Consider the following 12,969-nt stretch of genomic DNA (forward strand, 5'->3'; position numbering starts at 1 on the left):
CATAAAGTCCTAATCCATTCCATTATCTGCAATGTGCCGTCTACACGGCAGACCACCGAATGATCGTGTAGCAAGATAAGCCTTCATCGCGCATCCCCGTCGCTCTACCCCGAATGCCCAGGACCTCTCTCCGCAAGTGACGTCGCTACTCCAACTCATGCCCATGTTGATAAGGTCCAGGGCCAGGCATTGGATCTGTCAGTATGTTTACCTTTGACTGAAGATCAGGACAGCGCCCTTATTGTTCACTATGGTTAAACGGGTACTAGTCGGATACGGAGTCGATGTTGATGCTGTGAGCGGCTGGTAACTCTGACCTCCCCCTGTAACACCACAGGATTGCTAAATGCCGCTGCCTCTAGGCTCAATACTCGAGACGGCTCACCCGCTAATCCAACCGAAGTATCGCGTGGCATCTTTGGAGCGACAGTTGGTATCGATCGACTTCTGAAACTTTGGGACAAACACAACGTCAAGACAACATGGTTTGTACCGGGTCACTCACTCGAAAGTTTCCCCAAACAACTGGCCAAGGTTCGCGACGCTGGCCATGAAATGTATGCGACCGATATGTATCTTCAAAGTGTGCAGCGAACTGATCAGGAAATAGTGCACTGCATGGCTATACACACGAATTCGTCTCGACACTTAATGCCCAACAGCAACGCGATGTTTTGACTCGTTCAATCGACACAATGACAGCATTCCTAGGCAAGAAGCCCAAAGGCTGGACAGCGCCCGCGTGGTCTACTTCCCGCGAGACCGTCTCGCTACTCGAAGAATTTGGAATTGAATACGACCACTCCTTCATGCATCACGACGGCCAGCTATACTACCTTCCGGATGGCTCGGAGAATTATACTTCTACAGACGTATCCAAAGATGCCAGTGCCTGGATGAGTCCCATGAGCGCATTGAAACCAAGCAAGGTCGTCTGCGTCCCTGCAAACTGGCATTTAGATGACTGGCCTCCTTTCGTACTTTCGCTCAAGCAGCCGAGTACACATGGCTATGTTGATACATACAGTGTTGAGCAGTGCTGGAAGGATATATTTACATTCATGTATCAAGAGTACGACCAGTTCGTGTTCCCGATGAGCATTCATCCCCAGGTTAGTGGGAAGCCGCAGGTCATGCTAATGCATGAGAGACTCATCAAGTGGATTAATGAGCATGGGGGCGTAGAGTGGTGTACTATGGAGACCATGGTCAAAGAATTCAAGGAGGGTAGATTGCAGGGGGCGGTCGTGGAGGGCGGAGTCTAATCAAGGTTTAGCACTGTTATATATCATAGAATCTCAGTGGAAACTCATTGGCTTCATATTTGTTCCTGTATCCCCAAATTATAGATCGCTTCTTGCGAGTGTTGTATAGAGTCCACATGAGACGTCAAATCGGACAATAGTTCACGTTGGACGCAAAACAAACATTGAGACTAAGGCAAAATATAACAGAGTTTAGTCGATCAAAAGACAACTAAACTAACACGTAGTGAAACTATTCCTTCATCTAATTGAACCCTCTATAGATCTTCTGCTACCTAATAGTATACCCTCCATCAACCACCATAGCCGCTCCCTGGACGAACGAAGCCTTACTACTCGACAAAAACAAAATACAGTCCGCAACCTCATCTGCGGTGCCAAGTCTAGATATGGAACTCCGGGTTAGTCAAAGGCTCTGTATATTTGTACCGCAAGGGATGTACCTCTGCAGCGTCTGCATCATGATCTCAGGCTCGTAGTATCCGACATTAGGGAGGACCATAGGGGTCGATATCACGCCGGGGCATACGCAGTTGACTACTTCGTTAGTTCATAGATCCCTACAATGCGCTGGAGAGCCTGAAAGAATAACGTACCTCGAATGTTGTCCTTTGAGTACTATTTGTAAGACAGATGTTAGCAGCTGGGTGCTGAAAGGCGGACAAGGTAATACTAACATCAATGGCATCGGCCTGGGTCATGCTAATGACGGCTCCCTTTGCCCCACAGTATGGTGCTGCGTTGGGTCTCGCGACTTGCCCTAATACACTGGAGACATTGACGAGGGAACTGCGAGGATTCATTATTAGCTTTTGTGTCAAGAACAATTTCCGCGTTAGCCAACCGACCCTCTATTTCCAGGTCGTCCATCATGTGTCTCAAGCGGCTCCTGGGCTCTCATTTGTCCAATGACCTCCCTAGCAACGAGCCAAAGGCCCCGATAATCGACCGAGTTGATGCGGTCAAACTCCTCGAGCGTCGTCTCATGCGACCGACTAGGAATGCTCATCAACCCTGCAGCATTAACTGCATAATCAATACGCTTGAAGCGCTCAACGCTAGCCTTCACCATCGCTGACACAGACTCGAGACACCGGATGTCAGTTTCAGTGATCAGGGTTGAGACGTCGGCATGCGAGAAGGAGAGCATAGACTGGGTTTCTTGGAGTCCGGATACATTGCGGTCGACGAGAACAAGGCGGCGACAGCCTTCACGAGCGAATAAACGAGCTGTTGCGCGACCGATACCTATGTTCCGGTTAATGGTCGTTTCTGCGCCCGCTCACGGAGTTATACAGGACATACCAGAAGCAGCACCTGTCACCAAGGCGACACCGGGAAAGAGGGTTGATGCAACCATTGTTGTTCCTGCTTTTTATGTAGATTTGGGATTCGAAGACGGCATTTTGCGAGGACAGGCATATCGATATACTCGACTGCGCTTGCCATATCCAGTGGGGTGCTGTACGTAGCGAAGTAGATCACAGCGCTCTGGTCCGTCGCCTTGATCCGTCGCTCCCGTCCGTACTCCGCACCCCGCGCTCGCAGCCAATGAGTCGGTAACGTCGCCTCGATCCCTTATTTGTGGGACTTTATCATGGTGTTTTTAAGGTCCAGTGAAGCCAGGTAGCGAATTGTCTGGGAAGCTATAAGGCTCAGGTAAAGAGTATTTGTACTGATCCCTGTATATCGTCCATCCAGAACTGACGAACTAAAGGTCATTCAATTTTTGCCATTGTTATTGGTTTTTAGGATTATTGTCCACGCCTTTGGCGCGTACTATTTAACGCTTCTTGTAACAACCTGGAATTCGGCCATTTTGACGCGCACCTTTCCAACATTCCAGCAGCGAGAATATTGATTTGGACTGCATCCTCAGAGTCTGAATGGGAAATCACGTGAGACGCAGCACGGTAGATCCAATGGGACGAAAAGCTGTTGTAGATAGAATTTTGGTCATTGTAGGTGGTGAGTATCTGTTTTGCGGATTCTATACTTGGTTCAATTAGAAACTGAACTTGGCGCGCGGTTATAAGCAAAAGTGAGGATGATTCAAAGTCCCTGTGGCAATTAAAAAGGCGTGCGGTATCTCTGGGTGAATACGAATCTCGTTCACGCCAATGTGTATACAAAGAGTACATTGAACACAGAATTTGGGCGTGTTTGGTGGTGGACGCCAGTGCGGTGGCTGTCTAGAACATGTGTCAGTTTGTCAGTTCATCCTTCTTGCATGGGAAATTGAATGCGCTTACAGGCTCAACAATGTCATACGGTCGGTCCAGATTAGTGTCAATCAAGGTGCCTAGACAGTATATAGTACACTGTAGGCGCTGAAGTATGGGCACCATCTCAGGTATATTGTGAGAGCTCAATTCGATTTCAAATCGGTGGGCAAAGTTGACTAACTGCCCAATGTTACCAGCCGTGGCGTCGAACAAACTGCGGATGGTGAGTAGTACTATGGTTTGTAGAGCTTCGAGGCCGTGGTTCTTCATCACGGTTTCAAATTGGACCAATGCGTCACGATAGAGAGAATCGGAAAGCATGAGAAGGCGATTATCATTCGCAGGTAGGCAATGGCAGGCTATAGAGTATATCAACTTGAGCAGAACCATCCGTCGTGGTGAATCACTGGCACCGAATGGCAATGAAGACAGTATGGCGAGAGTCTCTTCATCAAATATCGGGAAAACATCGTGGATAGTGTCGACATATTTTCGCACAAGGAACTCGTGCATTGCATCGCTTATCGGCCCCGGGGTGTATTCTGTCAACTGTGGACATTTTGAGTGTGAGTCTTGCACCGGAGAGCAAACAGAGGCCCAGCGCCCAGCTTCAGCAATTGGGGATCTGTTGCCAAGGAATCTAGGAGTATTGCGGACTTCAAACAGAGTACCGTTGCTTGCAAGAGGGCTCGTGGGAGACCTAGGGTGATTGCTTGTAGTGCTTCTGGCAGACTCAATGGAGCGCAGGTGCTGAATCATAGAAAAAACGTATCTAGGACGGTTAAGTACCGGAGTGTCAGCATAGATACAGTGACAGATCAGTGAAGCCATACTTACTCTCGGGGTAGTAGCTCATTTGAAACAGAGTCATAGAAGTTGCACTGCAGACCCGATCTTTTGCAATTGGCACACGAAGGCAAAAGTGTATCGCAGCGCTTTCTGACTGTCCGACATCGAGTACAAGCCGGTAGAAGTTGAATAAGAGCATCGAACTCGTCCTGCTGGGGGTTTTGATTTTCGGTCATGTTGGTGGCTTTGGAAGTGAAATGGGAAGGAGGAAGGACAGGCTAAGGAGTAACCAGGACAAATGAGAAGCAGGAACTGTCTCTTGGGTCAACAGTGTTATCTGAGATTGCGGGGTTGGCGTCTCCAATCTTAAATAGCGGCGTTCTTATCGACTGCCGTTGGAGTCGTCCGGAAGCTACCTTCACCTCCCTTCCCAACACCCGGATCATGGGCAGACCGAAGCGAGTCCAGCGGCGGAGCCTGGCGTGTGCAAGATGTAGGCACCGCAAGATTATGGTGAGATTCTCGGTGCGAAACATAAAGGCTAAAGTTGATCAAACCTCGTAGTGCGATGCTAGAACACCGTCATGCTCCTCATGCCTAGAGGCAGCGGTTTCCTGTCTCGCCTGGAATTCGGCCACAAAAGCGATGGCACCGCGCAGCATTACTCAGTATCTGGAAGAGAAGATCGCTGCCGCCGAAAGAAAGATCTCGCTAAACGACAGCTTTCCTGTGGGTTCCTTGATAAGCCATTACTCGTCGCATCCATCTTCTTCCGCCCTTGTGACGCTGGGCAACACTACAGCCGGAAGTGTTCTGTCAGATATAACACCGTCCTTCCTGGGACTCATTAATGCAAGCCGCTTGGCCGGATGCGTGGCGGTACAGACTCAGATACCGACCGTTCAGTCCGCCTATGGCGTCTCCGACTTGAACGAAACCCACCCTCGCCCCATTATACACCAACAATCCTCAGTCCTATGCCCGACCTCGGTCCCTAACCGTGTTGCCGAGTTCCTCCTATCGACTTACACAAGCCGTATCATCCATCAGTGTCCTGTCGTCTGCGAGGAAGAGGCCAAGGCCACTTTTAACGCTGTCCTTTCTTCGAGCTCCTGCCATCCTAGAGACCTCTTCGTTGTCAGTCTTATCATGGCCATTTCACTATCGACATCCGCCAGAAACAACCTTGCCCGTGCTAAATCTCTGGCAGGAGCGCTATTCAAGTATGGAATGATGCAACTATCCGCAGCTCTGACAAATGATCTTCAGGGCCTCCAGGCTTTGCTCTTACTGATCCATTACACCTTTCTTAATCCAACCGTAGGCAATTTGTGGCTTCTCACTGGCATTTCCAACGAGGCTTGCATTGATCTTGGCCTTCATCAAGAACTTCTTTCATTTACCGATCAAGATGCTTCATCTTTGAATGTACGCCGGCGTATTTTTTGGTGCGCCTGGGAGATGGAAATCGCGGTCAGCGCAGCCTTCCGCCGGCCGATACGCATACTCAACAGACACATCAATGTATGCTTTCCCGATCCCTGTCAACCATATTCACCCTCATTTCCAGCCCTATCTTGGATACCAAACCTGATATGGCGGTTCCGACAAATCGAGGCCGAGTTGGTCTCCGTCCTCCACCTAAACCACCCGCTCCCGCCAGATGTCAGATCGTTGGAGACATGGATGATAGGCTTGGAGAAGAAAGCATTCCTGTGGGCTCAAGAAGTCCAACAGCTCGCCGCCTACAATGATAGTCCATTGACTAAATCGCAATGGAGCGAAATGCTAAACTACGCCAACATCGCCCACAACTATTGCTTAGTGCTACTTTACGGCCCATCCAACAAAGTAAAAGCACCTACTCGTCCCAGCCTGATGCGAGCATTCCAAGCAAGTGTCAGAGTAGCCGAAGCCTACTGGGAACAGACAAACACTGAGTTCGGACGCATTAAGTACACCTTTCACACCTGCTACCATACATTCTCTGCGGCTATCGTTTTTCTCAAGGTCTTGCAGAGCTGCATATCCGAAATTAATGAACTCTTTTCTCTCGATGAGATCCATAATTTTGCACAATGTTTTGTTCGCCTGCTTTCGTCCCTCGGTGAGCGTTGGCCAGCAGCTACCCGATGCCTCGAGGAATACAATCTCCTTCTCAACCCAATCATGGAGACATACTCCAATCACTGTCTCAGTATGCAACAAGTATGTGCAGTCGATTATCTCCCGCCTCAAATAAATCTGTACTATGCCCCTCCGCCGTCAAACGTTTCGTTCAGCCAGGGGTCTGATGCGATACACTATGAAGACTTCACCCATATCTTCAATCCACCGCTGGGTGCCATGAGTGAACCATTATTTGGATTCCCGACGGATATTCCGTTTGACTGGGATACAGAATTTGATTTTGGCATGGATACGCTCTTGGATGTTGCAGCGGACTAGAGTTTGGTTCGCGAATAAATTAACACAGCTTGCGCTCTGTAAACACATCTATCATGTGCGGGCGTACGCCGCTGTGACAACATCCTCTTATGACACCTGGTATTGACCCGGGGATGCGGAGTTGGTCTTCGGATCTCAGCGACGGACCAAAGCGACAGTTGGAGACGTCGCCGGGGGTGGGGCTGTTACTGTATGAGTAGCGATAACCCCTCATTCCAAAACCTCCCTAAAGCCTGTCTTCGAGATCTTTTGACCATTGTTTGCTCAATAATACTGGCGGTTTCAATATCAACCATGCTTGTGGTAAAGTGTTCAGGCTCATCTCACGAGGTAAGTCTATAGCCGAGGTCCCTCGCTTCTTGGCTATTCGACCCATTGATCCCTAGTCTACAAATCGTCTATTCCAAACGGTAACTAATCGTCACATTTGCAGATTGGGTTTCAACATGGATCAGCAGCCAAAGAGCACATAGCACGTTCCATCGAGTTCTATGCGTCACTATTCCAGAAGACTAGCTCGTTGGCCTGGAAAGATGTGTTATCCTTTGCTGTGCCCTTCGCGGAACGAATCAAGTCCGCGTGGCCCAACTATTACGATGAGATGGAAGGTAACACCCCCAAATAGATAAAAGTTGGAAGTTGCCCTCGTCTAACAGGCAATGACGCGAAAGGTGTTGCTGAAGGCTCCGGCCATTCTATCCTCGACATCGTTGCGTTGAATGTTCGAACCGAGATTGCATTCGGCGCGTTCAGCGACGGATGTACCTCGTTGGCATGGCATACTGAAAATCAAGGTTTCCTCGCTCAGAACTGGGATGTGAGTCATGCATTAGTCGGATTGTCAGCTCACAGCTAACAGGAACAGTGGCAACCAGCTCAAAAACAGAACCTGATAATTCTCGATATCGATCAGGTCAGTAAGCCCTCTATCAAGATGGTTACTGAAGCTGGCATCATCGGCAAGATTGGCTTTAACTCCTCCGGCGTCGGGGTCTGTCTGAACGCCATACGGGCCAAGGGCGTGGACACCAATAAACTCCCCGTCCATCTAGCACTGCGAATGGCGCTCGATAGCTCCTCGGCAAGAGAGGGAGTCGACATACTTAAGGAGAAATATGGAGTAGCATCGCCAGCGCACATCCTCATCGCCGACTCGACGGAATCAATGGGTTGCGAATTTACATCAACAACGAGCGCCGTCATTACAGCTGATGAGCGCGGCCGGGTGATTCATTCGAATCATCTTCTTCTACCGCATCCAGGTGTTCATGATACAGCGTGGCTGGCTGATTCACCATTTCGGATACAGCGCGTGGTAAAGTTAACTGACGAAATACTGAGCATTTGGGAGCCAAGCTTTGAAGCTGTCGCCGGAATCTTTAGGGACAGGGCCAATGCGCCGGCTGCCATTTGCCGGAATGGGGAGTTCGAGACTTTGTTCAATATTGTTATGGACTTGAAAGCTCGGAAAGCAATGGTGGTATTAGGAATGCCGGATAGCGGAGAGGGGGCCCTTGGGTTGGGTTTTTAGGACATCAGAATGTCTTCCTATTTGCTCGTGGCTTCCAAATGTATGCTGTGAGTGACAGTCCTATTGTTGTATCTAGGGGAAGCGCGTTGGGACACCGTGCTGTGCCTAAGCGGATCTCCTGACTCGCCCAGATCACCCTCCTAAAGCAGCAAAGTCCGGATTAGGCAGGAAGGGCGCCCTCGTAGTTTTTTGAACGGTAGATTTACCTACCTGCCTAGCTTCCGAACCCGTGAGACTGGCTTCAGTAGATCAATACCGATCGCAATTCATAACGCGAAATGCTGGCATCTTGTATTCAATCACCATGACAGCTGAAACCCCGTCTCCAAGTTCCGAGCTGGAGTCATTGAAAACTCCCCTTCATCGCGCCTAGTCATAGTCCGTACACACCAAGGAATGCATGAGTACAGACCAGCTATTATTCACCAGCACCTCACCAACGGCCCCCAAAGGCTCTGCTCCCGTCCAGCCTCCAGCCACGCCTCCAACGGCCCTTTGAGAAACACGAGCCAATAGCAATCAGCAAATTTCACAATGGTGCCACCTGTGCATCGGGGACTTGCATTTACCGATCGGTGATCAACGGCGTCAGCAATGGCACGGCTCTATGAAGCGCCGATTCCCCGACGTTGAAGAGCCAGCTGCGACCATTGAAATACTTGGCTCTGGCCGCGTTTTGGGTGGTTAGATTATTATTATTTTTCTGTTTTTATGATTGACTGAAAGACTCGCCTTGGAGCCTTTGAAGCACTTCTGAAGGTGGTTGGAAACAATACCTACTGTACGTTGACTGTGCTTGGCAAGATTTACCTACTTCAAGCATGGCAGCTCTACTCAACAGGCGCATCGCCGCCAACACACTTACTGTCCTGGCAGCCGGTGGACTGGGCACGTACGCAGCTGCGAGGTACTTTGGCAACCAGAATGCCTTTGCGGAGTCGCCGGTGTCACAAATGATCTCTTCACCAACCAAAGTCTTTGGTCGCGGTCCGGCATTCAAATACGTCACGCTCCATAGCGAAGAGAGCGTCAACCACAACACAAAGAAACTGCGATTTGAACTTCCGGGTGGCGAGGGAGCGGTTAGTGGACTTGGATTGACTTGTGGGTTTGACACGGTTCTCAAGAAGACTTTGTGGAACATTTGCTAATTCAAGAACAGCCGCCCTTCTCACATTCTCAAAGCCAGAGGGTAGCTGGACGCCTGTTGTACGACCCTATACCCCAGTCAGCAAACTAGGTAAGTAGCTTTTCTTTGGAGCAAGAAGCAATCGTGACTTATGGCTGACGCACAAACAGATGAGCCTGGCTTCATCGAGCTTGTGGTGAAAAAGTACCCTAACGGAAAGGCAAGCACACATCTCCACAGCCTTAAGCCGGGTGACAGTCTATTCATTCTGGGCACTATTCCCGGGTTCTCCTGGACACCAAACAAATTCAACCACGTGTACCTCATCGCCGGCGGTGCAGGCATAACGCCCATCTACCAGCTTGCGCAGGGTATTCTCGACAACCCGGCGGATAAAACGAAGGTGACCGTCGTATTTGGCGTAAACACAGAGCAGGACCTACTGTTCCGAGAAGAGTTCGATGCCTACAAAAAGCAGTTTCCAGGGCGGTTCGATGTCCATTATACGGTAAGCCGACCAGGCGAGACATTCAAACCAGATGCGGAGAATGGACTGAGGTCTGGCTACGTGGATACGAAAGTTCTGGGTGAGGTTATGCAGGGGCCTGGAGAGCAGGGTACGAAGGTGTTTGTTTGCGGGCCGCCGGCGATGGAAACGTCTTTGGTTGGAGGCGGTCCTTTTGGAAAGGGTGGCAAGGGCATTCTTGAGCAGCTGGGTTATTCGAAAGACAAGATCCATCGCTTCTGAGTGTCGGTCGATTCATAACATGTACAATAGATTCAAATCTCATGATGCGTTGATTGCTTTCTGCCGGCATTCCTACCTAGATAATTAGTATGGTGGTTGCAACTTGCCAAGGGTTATGTAGATTCAGACTCACCAATATACTTTTGATATCCCCGATAAGCAAACCTTAGATAGCGAAAATACTCGGCCGTCTCCGCGGGTCCTGATCAAATTTCCGAGCTTGGTAGGTGCCTAATTGCGCCTCTGCAGGTACAGCTATTCTTTGATAGTCGGATCAAAAGCTCAACGAAGCGAGGCAATAACGACTCCACTGCCTTCAGGTCACTGTCAGTAGATAGAAAAGTACAATTGGAAGTCCAGGAGTTCGGAACAAGTGGGAGAAAGGGGAGCATAACATTATGCATAAGCGTGTTGCATTAGGAAAGCGCTCTAGTTGGGCAAGAGCAGGCGGTTACCAACGGAATGTTTTCCAGAGTAGCCCTACGCACACAGTAGCAGGAACCAGCAATCTCAAGGCACAAATCAGGAACGGTCCCGGAGGTACCCATGTGTTGATCTCCACTATCCATCCGTGATGATTTCATCGTGATTCCCTCAAGAACACAACACAATCTAACGGCCGCTGCAACTGCCGATTCGATCCAAATTCAGCAGAGGAAAGCCCCATTGGAGGCCCAGTCTAGACCACTGACATGTCTCGAACCTGTGAAGAAACCCCCAGTGTACCCAATGGCCTCTGCGATAGCAAGCACGCCATGGTCGGGGCCCGCGGCCCACCGGACCCTTATCATGGAGACATTAAGATATCTGTTTGGATGTTTTTTTTTTCACTTCTTCCTCTTAGCACCTTCTTCACATGACGCAAATATTTCTTCGTTGAAGGTTCTCGCGTTCATCTTCTGCCGTCGCGATGGCGAACGTCTTGCGTTTGACCAGTGCGTCTGGACGCCCATTTCTTGTCGAGTGGAGAGCCTCGAAAGGATTTATCATATTCGTCGTTGTTTTCGCTGTCTTCACTGTATAACCATGGGCTCTTCTATGACTACTCTTCTTTGCTAACTATTGACAACAGGATATTCTCCTCTATGGAATAGTTTGTCTTTTCGGGTCGCTGCGGATAGTCGGGGGCTGACGGTTTTAGATTGTTCCTGTTACTCCAACTGCTTTGCACGAAAGAGCTGGCATTGAAGAGAACGATGGTACTATGTCTTTCCTCTATGTCAAACCTACTACTGACCCTTGCTCAGAACAGAGTTGGACATCGATTTTATTAGGTCTTTACGGCGGGGCGCTACTCGCATGCTCGCGTATGCACTCTGCTTATTCCAGACCATCTTCTCTGCTGCTAATTGCACCCCGCAGCCCCCGCAGGCTATTTGGCTGACCGAATCGAGTCGCGAAGATGGCCGCTAATTCTCGGTCTCGTGGCCTTGGGCGCATCGACGGCTCTACTCTGCGTCGGCACCCATATTGGGCTGTGGATAGCTGGTCGTCTCTGCCAAGGTACATCTGCCGCCGTTGTTTGGACGGTGGGCTGTGCTCTTCTAGTTGATACTGTCGACAAAGAAGGTCTTGGACAAGCTCTTGGTTATATCGGTATGGGAATGACGTTTGGGGCCATGGGCGGTCCGCTGCTTGGTGGTGTTCTCTATGAGCATGGTGGTTACTACTCCGTCTTTGCGTTAGCATTTGCACTCATTGCGCTCGATGTTGTCTTCCGGCTTGTCATGATCGAGCGAAAAGATGCTATACAATGGCTTCCTGAAGAAACAGAGGGTCGCGCTGTGTCCAGAGCCTCACGACATGCCTCATCCGCCACCGAAATCGACATCGAGCGCCAGAAGGAAGGTCAACCCCAATCTGCAGCACCGTCCATTCAAGAGCTTTATACCGGTAATCCAACCGAAACCTCAACTGAGCAGAACCCGAACGTCCAGCCAGCGAAAAGGAAGGGGGCACTGGTCACTCTTCTTTCCTCGACGCGTTTCCTCATCTCGCTTTGGGCTTACTTCATTCTCTCCCTTCTTCTGACTTCGTTCGACAGTGTCCTGCCACTCTTCGTAGAGGAAACGTTCCATTGGCAGCAGACAGCACAGGGCCTCGTATTTATTCCTTTGACAATTCCGCATATCATTGACCCGGTGATTGGCTTCATCAACGACCACTACCCTTGGTCTCGACGATACCTGGCCGGCGGGGCCTTCTTTGCTGCAGTTCCAGCGCTTGTCTGCCTTCGCTTTGTCTCTTATAATTCAACTAAACAAGTCGTTCTTCTCTGCGCACTACTTGCAGTGATCGGCCTATGCATCGCGGCCATGTTGGCGATCATTCTTGTTGAAGCGTCCTATGTTGTAAAGGAAAAGGAGGAGAAGTGCCCTGAGATCTGGGGCAAGGGAGGAGCGATGGCACTCTCATATGGCGTTCTGAACTCAGCTTTCGCTGGTGGAAGTCTCGCTGGACCGTTCCTTGCAGGTTTCATAAGGAAAAGCAGGGGTTGGGGCACAATGGCATGGGCTATCGCATTGATCGTGGGCGTCACTGGCATTCCTGTGTTATTGTGCATGGGCGGGTTCATTTTCAAGAAGCCGTCGCGGTTAGCGGAGCGCGATCCTGACGGTATCGGTCCTCAGTGATCCTGGGCTGTTTTTACTGTTCGAGTCATGACTGGCGCATACGAGCATTTGCATAGACAGGCGCATATCTTGTCATAGCGAGCAGCCTAGACCTGCAATCTGGTTGCATAGAAACAATGCAGCAATCTCAACTCGCAGCGCCGTTCATAATACTACTGAAAAGCATATCATCATTGCACTTAGAATAGTTGATTCCGAGCC

The 12,969-nt window shown here is 49.9% G+C and overlaps 7 protein-coding genes across 7 annotated transcripts; 5 read left to right on the top strand and 2 right to left on the bottom strand.

The window, feature by feature from the left end:
- Window positions 1-250: 250 nt before the first annotated feature.
- Window positions 251-1,265, top strand: BDV14DRAFT_209726 (polysaccharide deacetylase family protein; the record flags this gene model as incomplete). The annotated part of the gene is made up of 3 exons (XM_073775720.1): window positions 251-306; window positions 363-557; window positions 611-1,265. 3 exons carry the CDS (start codon window positions 251-253, stop codon window positions 1,263-1,265), a joined length of 906 nt encoding a protein of 301 aa, XP_073626582.1.
- Window positions 1,266-1,521: 256 nt separating this feature from the next.
- On the bottom strand, window positions 1,522-2,625 carry BDV14DRAFT_209727 (SDR family NAD(P)-dependent oxidoreductase; the record flags this gene model as incomplete). Its single annotated transcript, XM_073775721.1, has 6 exons — window positions 1,522-1,660; window positions 1,709-1,802; window positions 1,862-1,883; window positions 1,943-2,054; window positions 2,114-2,513; window positions 2,571-2,625. 6 exons carry the CDS (start codon window positions 2,623-2,625, stop codon window positions 1,537-1,539), a joined length of 807 nt encoding a protein of 268 aa, XP_073626583.1. The 3' UTR covers window positions 1,522-1,536.
- A 394-nt stretch (window positions 2,626-3,019) lies between these two features.
- Window positions 3,020-4,515, bottom strand: BDV14DRAFT_209729 (uncharacterized protein; the record flags this gene model as incomplete). The annotated part of the gene is made up of 3 exons (XM_073775722.1): window positions 3,020-3,453; window positions 3,586-4,262; window positions 4,328-4,515. 3 exons carry the CDS (start codon window positions 4,513-4,515, stop codon window positions 3,020-3,022), a joined length of 1,299 nt encoding a protein of 432 aa, XP_073626584.1.
- A 409-nt stretch (window positions 4,516-4,924) lies between these two features.
- Window positions 4,925-6,727, top strand: BDV14DRAFT_201586 (fungal specific transcription factor domain-containing protein; the record flags this gene model as incomplete). The annotated part of the gene is made up of 1 exon (XM_073773796.1): window positions 4,925-6,727. One exon carries the CDS (start codon window positions 4,925-4,927, stop codon window positions 6,725-6,727), a length of 1,803 nt encoding a protein of 600 aa, XP_073626585.1.
- A 237-nt stretch (window positions 6,728-6,964) lies between these two features.
- On the top strand, window positions 6,965-8,452 carry BDV14DRAFT_176093 (putative acyl-CoA:6-aminopenicillanic-acid-acyltransferase). Its single transcript, XM_073769198.1, has 4 exons — window positions 6,965-7,057; window positions 7,161-7,335; window positions 7,399-7,544; window positions 7,593-8,452. Exons 1-4 carry the CDS (start codon window positions 7,022-7,024, stop codon window positions 8,256-8,258), a joined length of 1,023 nt encoding a protein of 340 aa, XP_073626586.1. The 5' UTR covers window positions 6,965-7,021; the 3' UTR covers window positions 8,259-8,452.
- A 429-nt stretch (window positions 8,453-8,881) lies between these two features.
- BDV14DRAFT_176096 (cytochrome b5 reductase family protein) lies at window positions 8,882-10,269 on the top strand. Its single transcript, XM_073769199.1, has 3 exons — window positions 8,882-9,362; window positions 9,421-9,498; window positions 9,558-10,269. The coding sequence occupies exons 1-3, from the start codon at window positions 9,080-9,082 to the stop codon at window positions 10,133-10,135; spliced, it is 939 nt and encodes a 312-aa protein (XP_073626587.1). The 5' UTR covers window positions 8,882-9,079; the 3' UTR covers window positions 10,136-10,269.
- Window positions 10,270-10,976: 707 nt separating this feature from the next.
- On the top strand, window positions 10,977-12,878 carry BDV14DRAFT_176099 (MFS transporter). Its single transcript, XM_073769200.1, has 5 exons — window positions 10,977-11,153; window positions 11,208-11,228; window positions 11,277-11,334; window positions 11,383-11,442; window positions 11,498-12,878. Exons 1-5 carry the CDS (start codon window positions 11,046-11,048, stop codon window positions 12,766-12,768), a joined length of 1,518 nt encoding a protein of 505 aa, XP_073626588.1. The 5' UTR covers window positions 10,977-11,045; the 3' UTR covers window positions 12,769-12,878.
- The last annotated feature ends 91 nt before the right edge of the window (window positions 12,879-12,969 follow it).

The sequence above is a fragment of the Aspergillus stella-maris genome, assembly GCF_047715825.1.
Source record: "Aspergillus stella-maris strain CBS 113639 unplaced genomic scaffold BDV14scaffold_39, whole genome shotgun sequence".
NCBI classification, from domain to species: domain Eukaryota; kingdom Fungi; phylum Ascomycota; class Eurotiomycetes; order Eurotiales; family Aspergillaceae; genus Aspergillus; species Aspergillus stella-maris.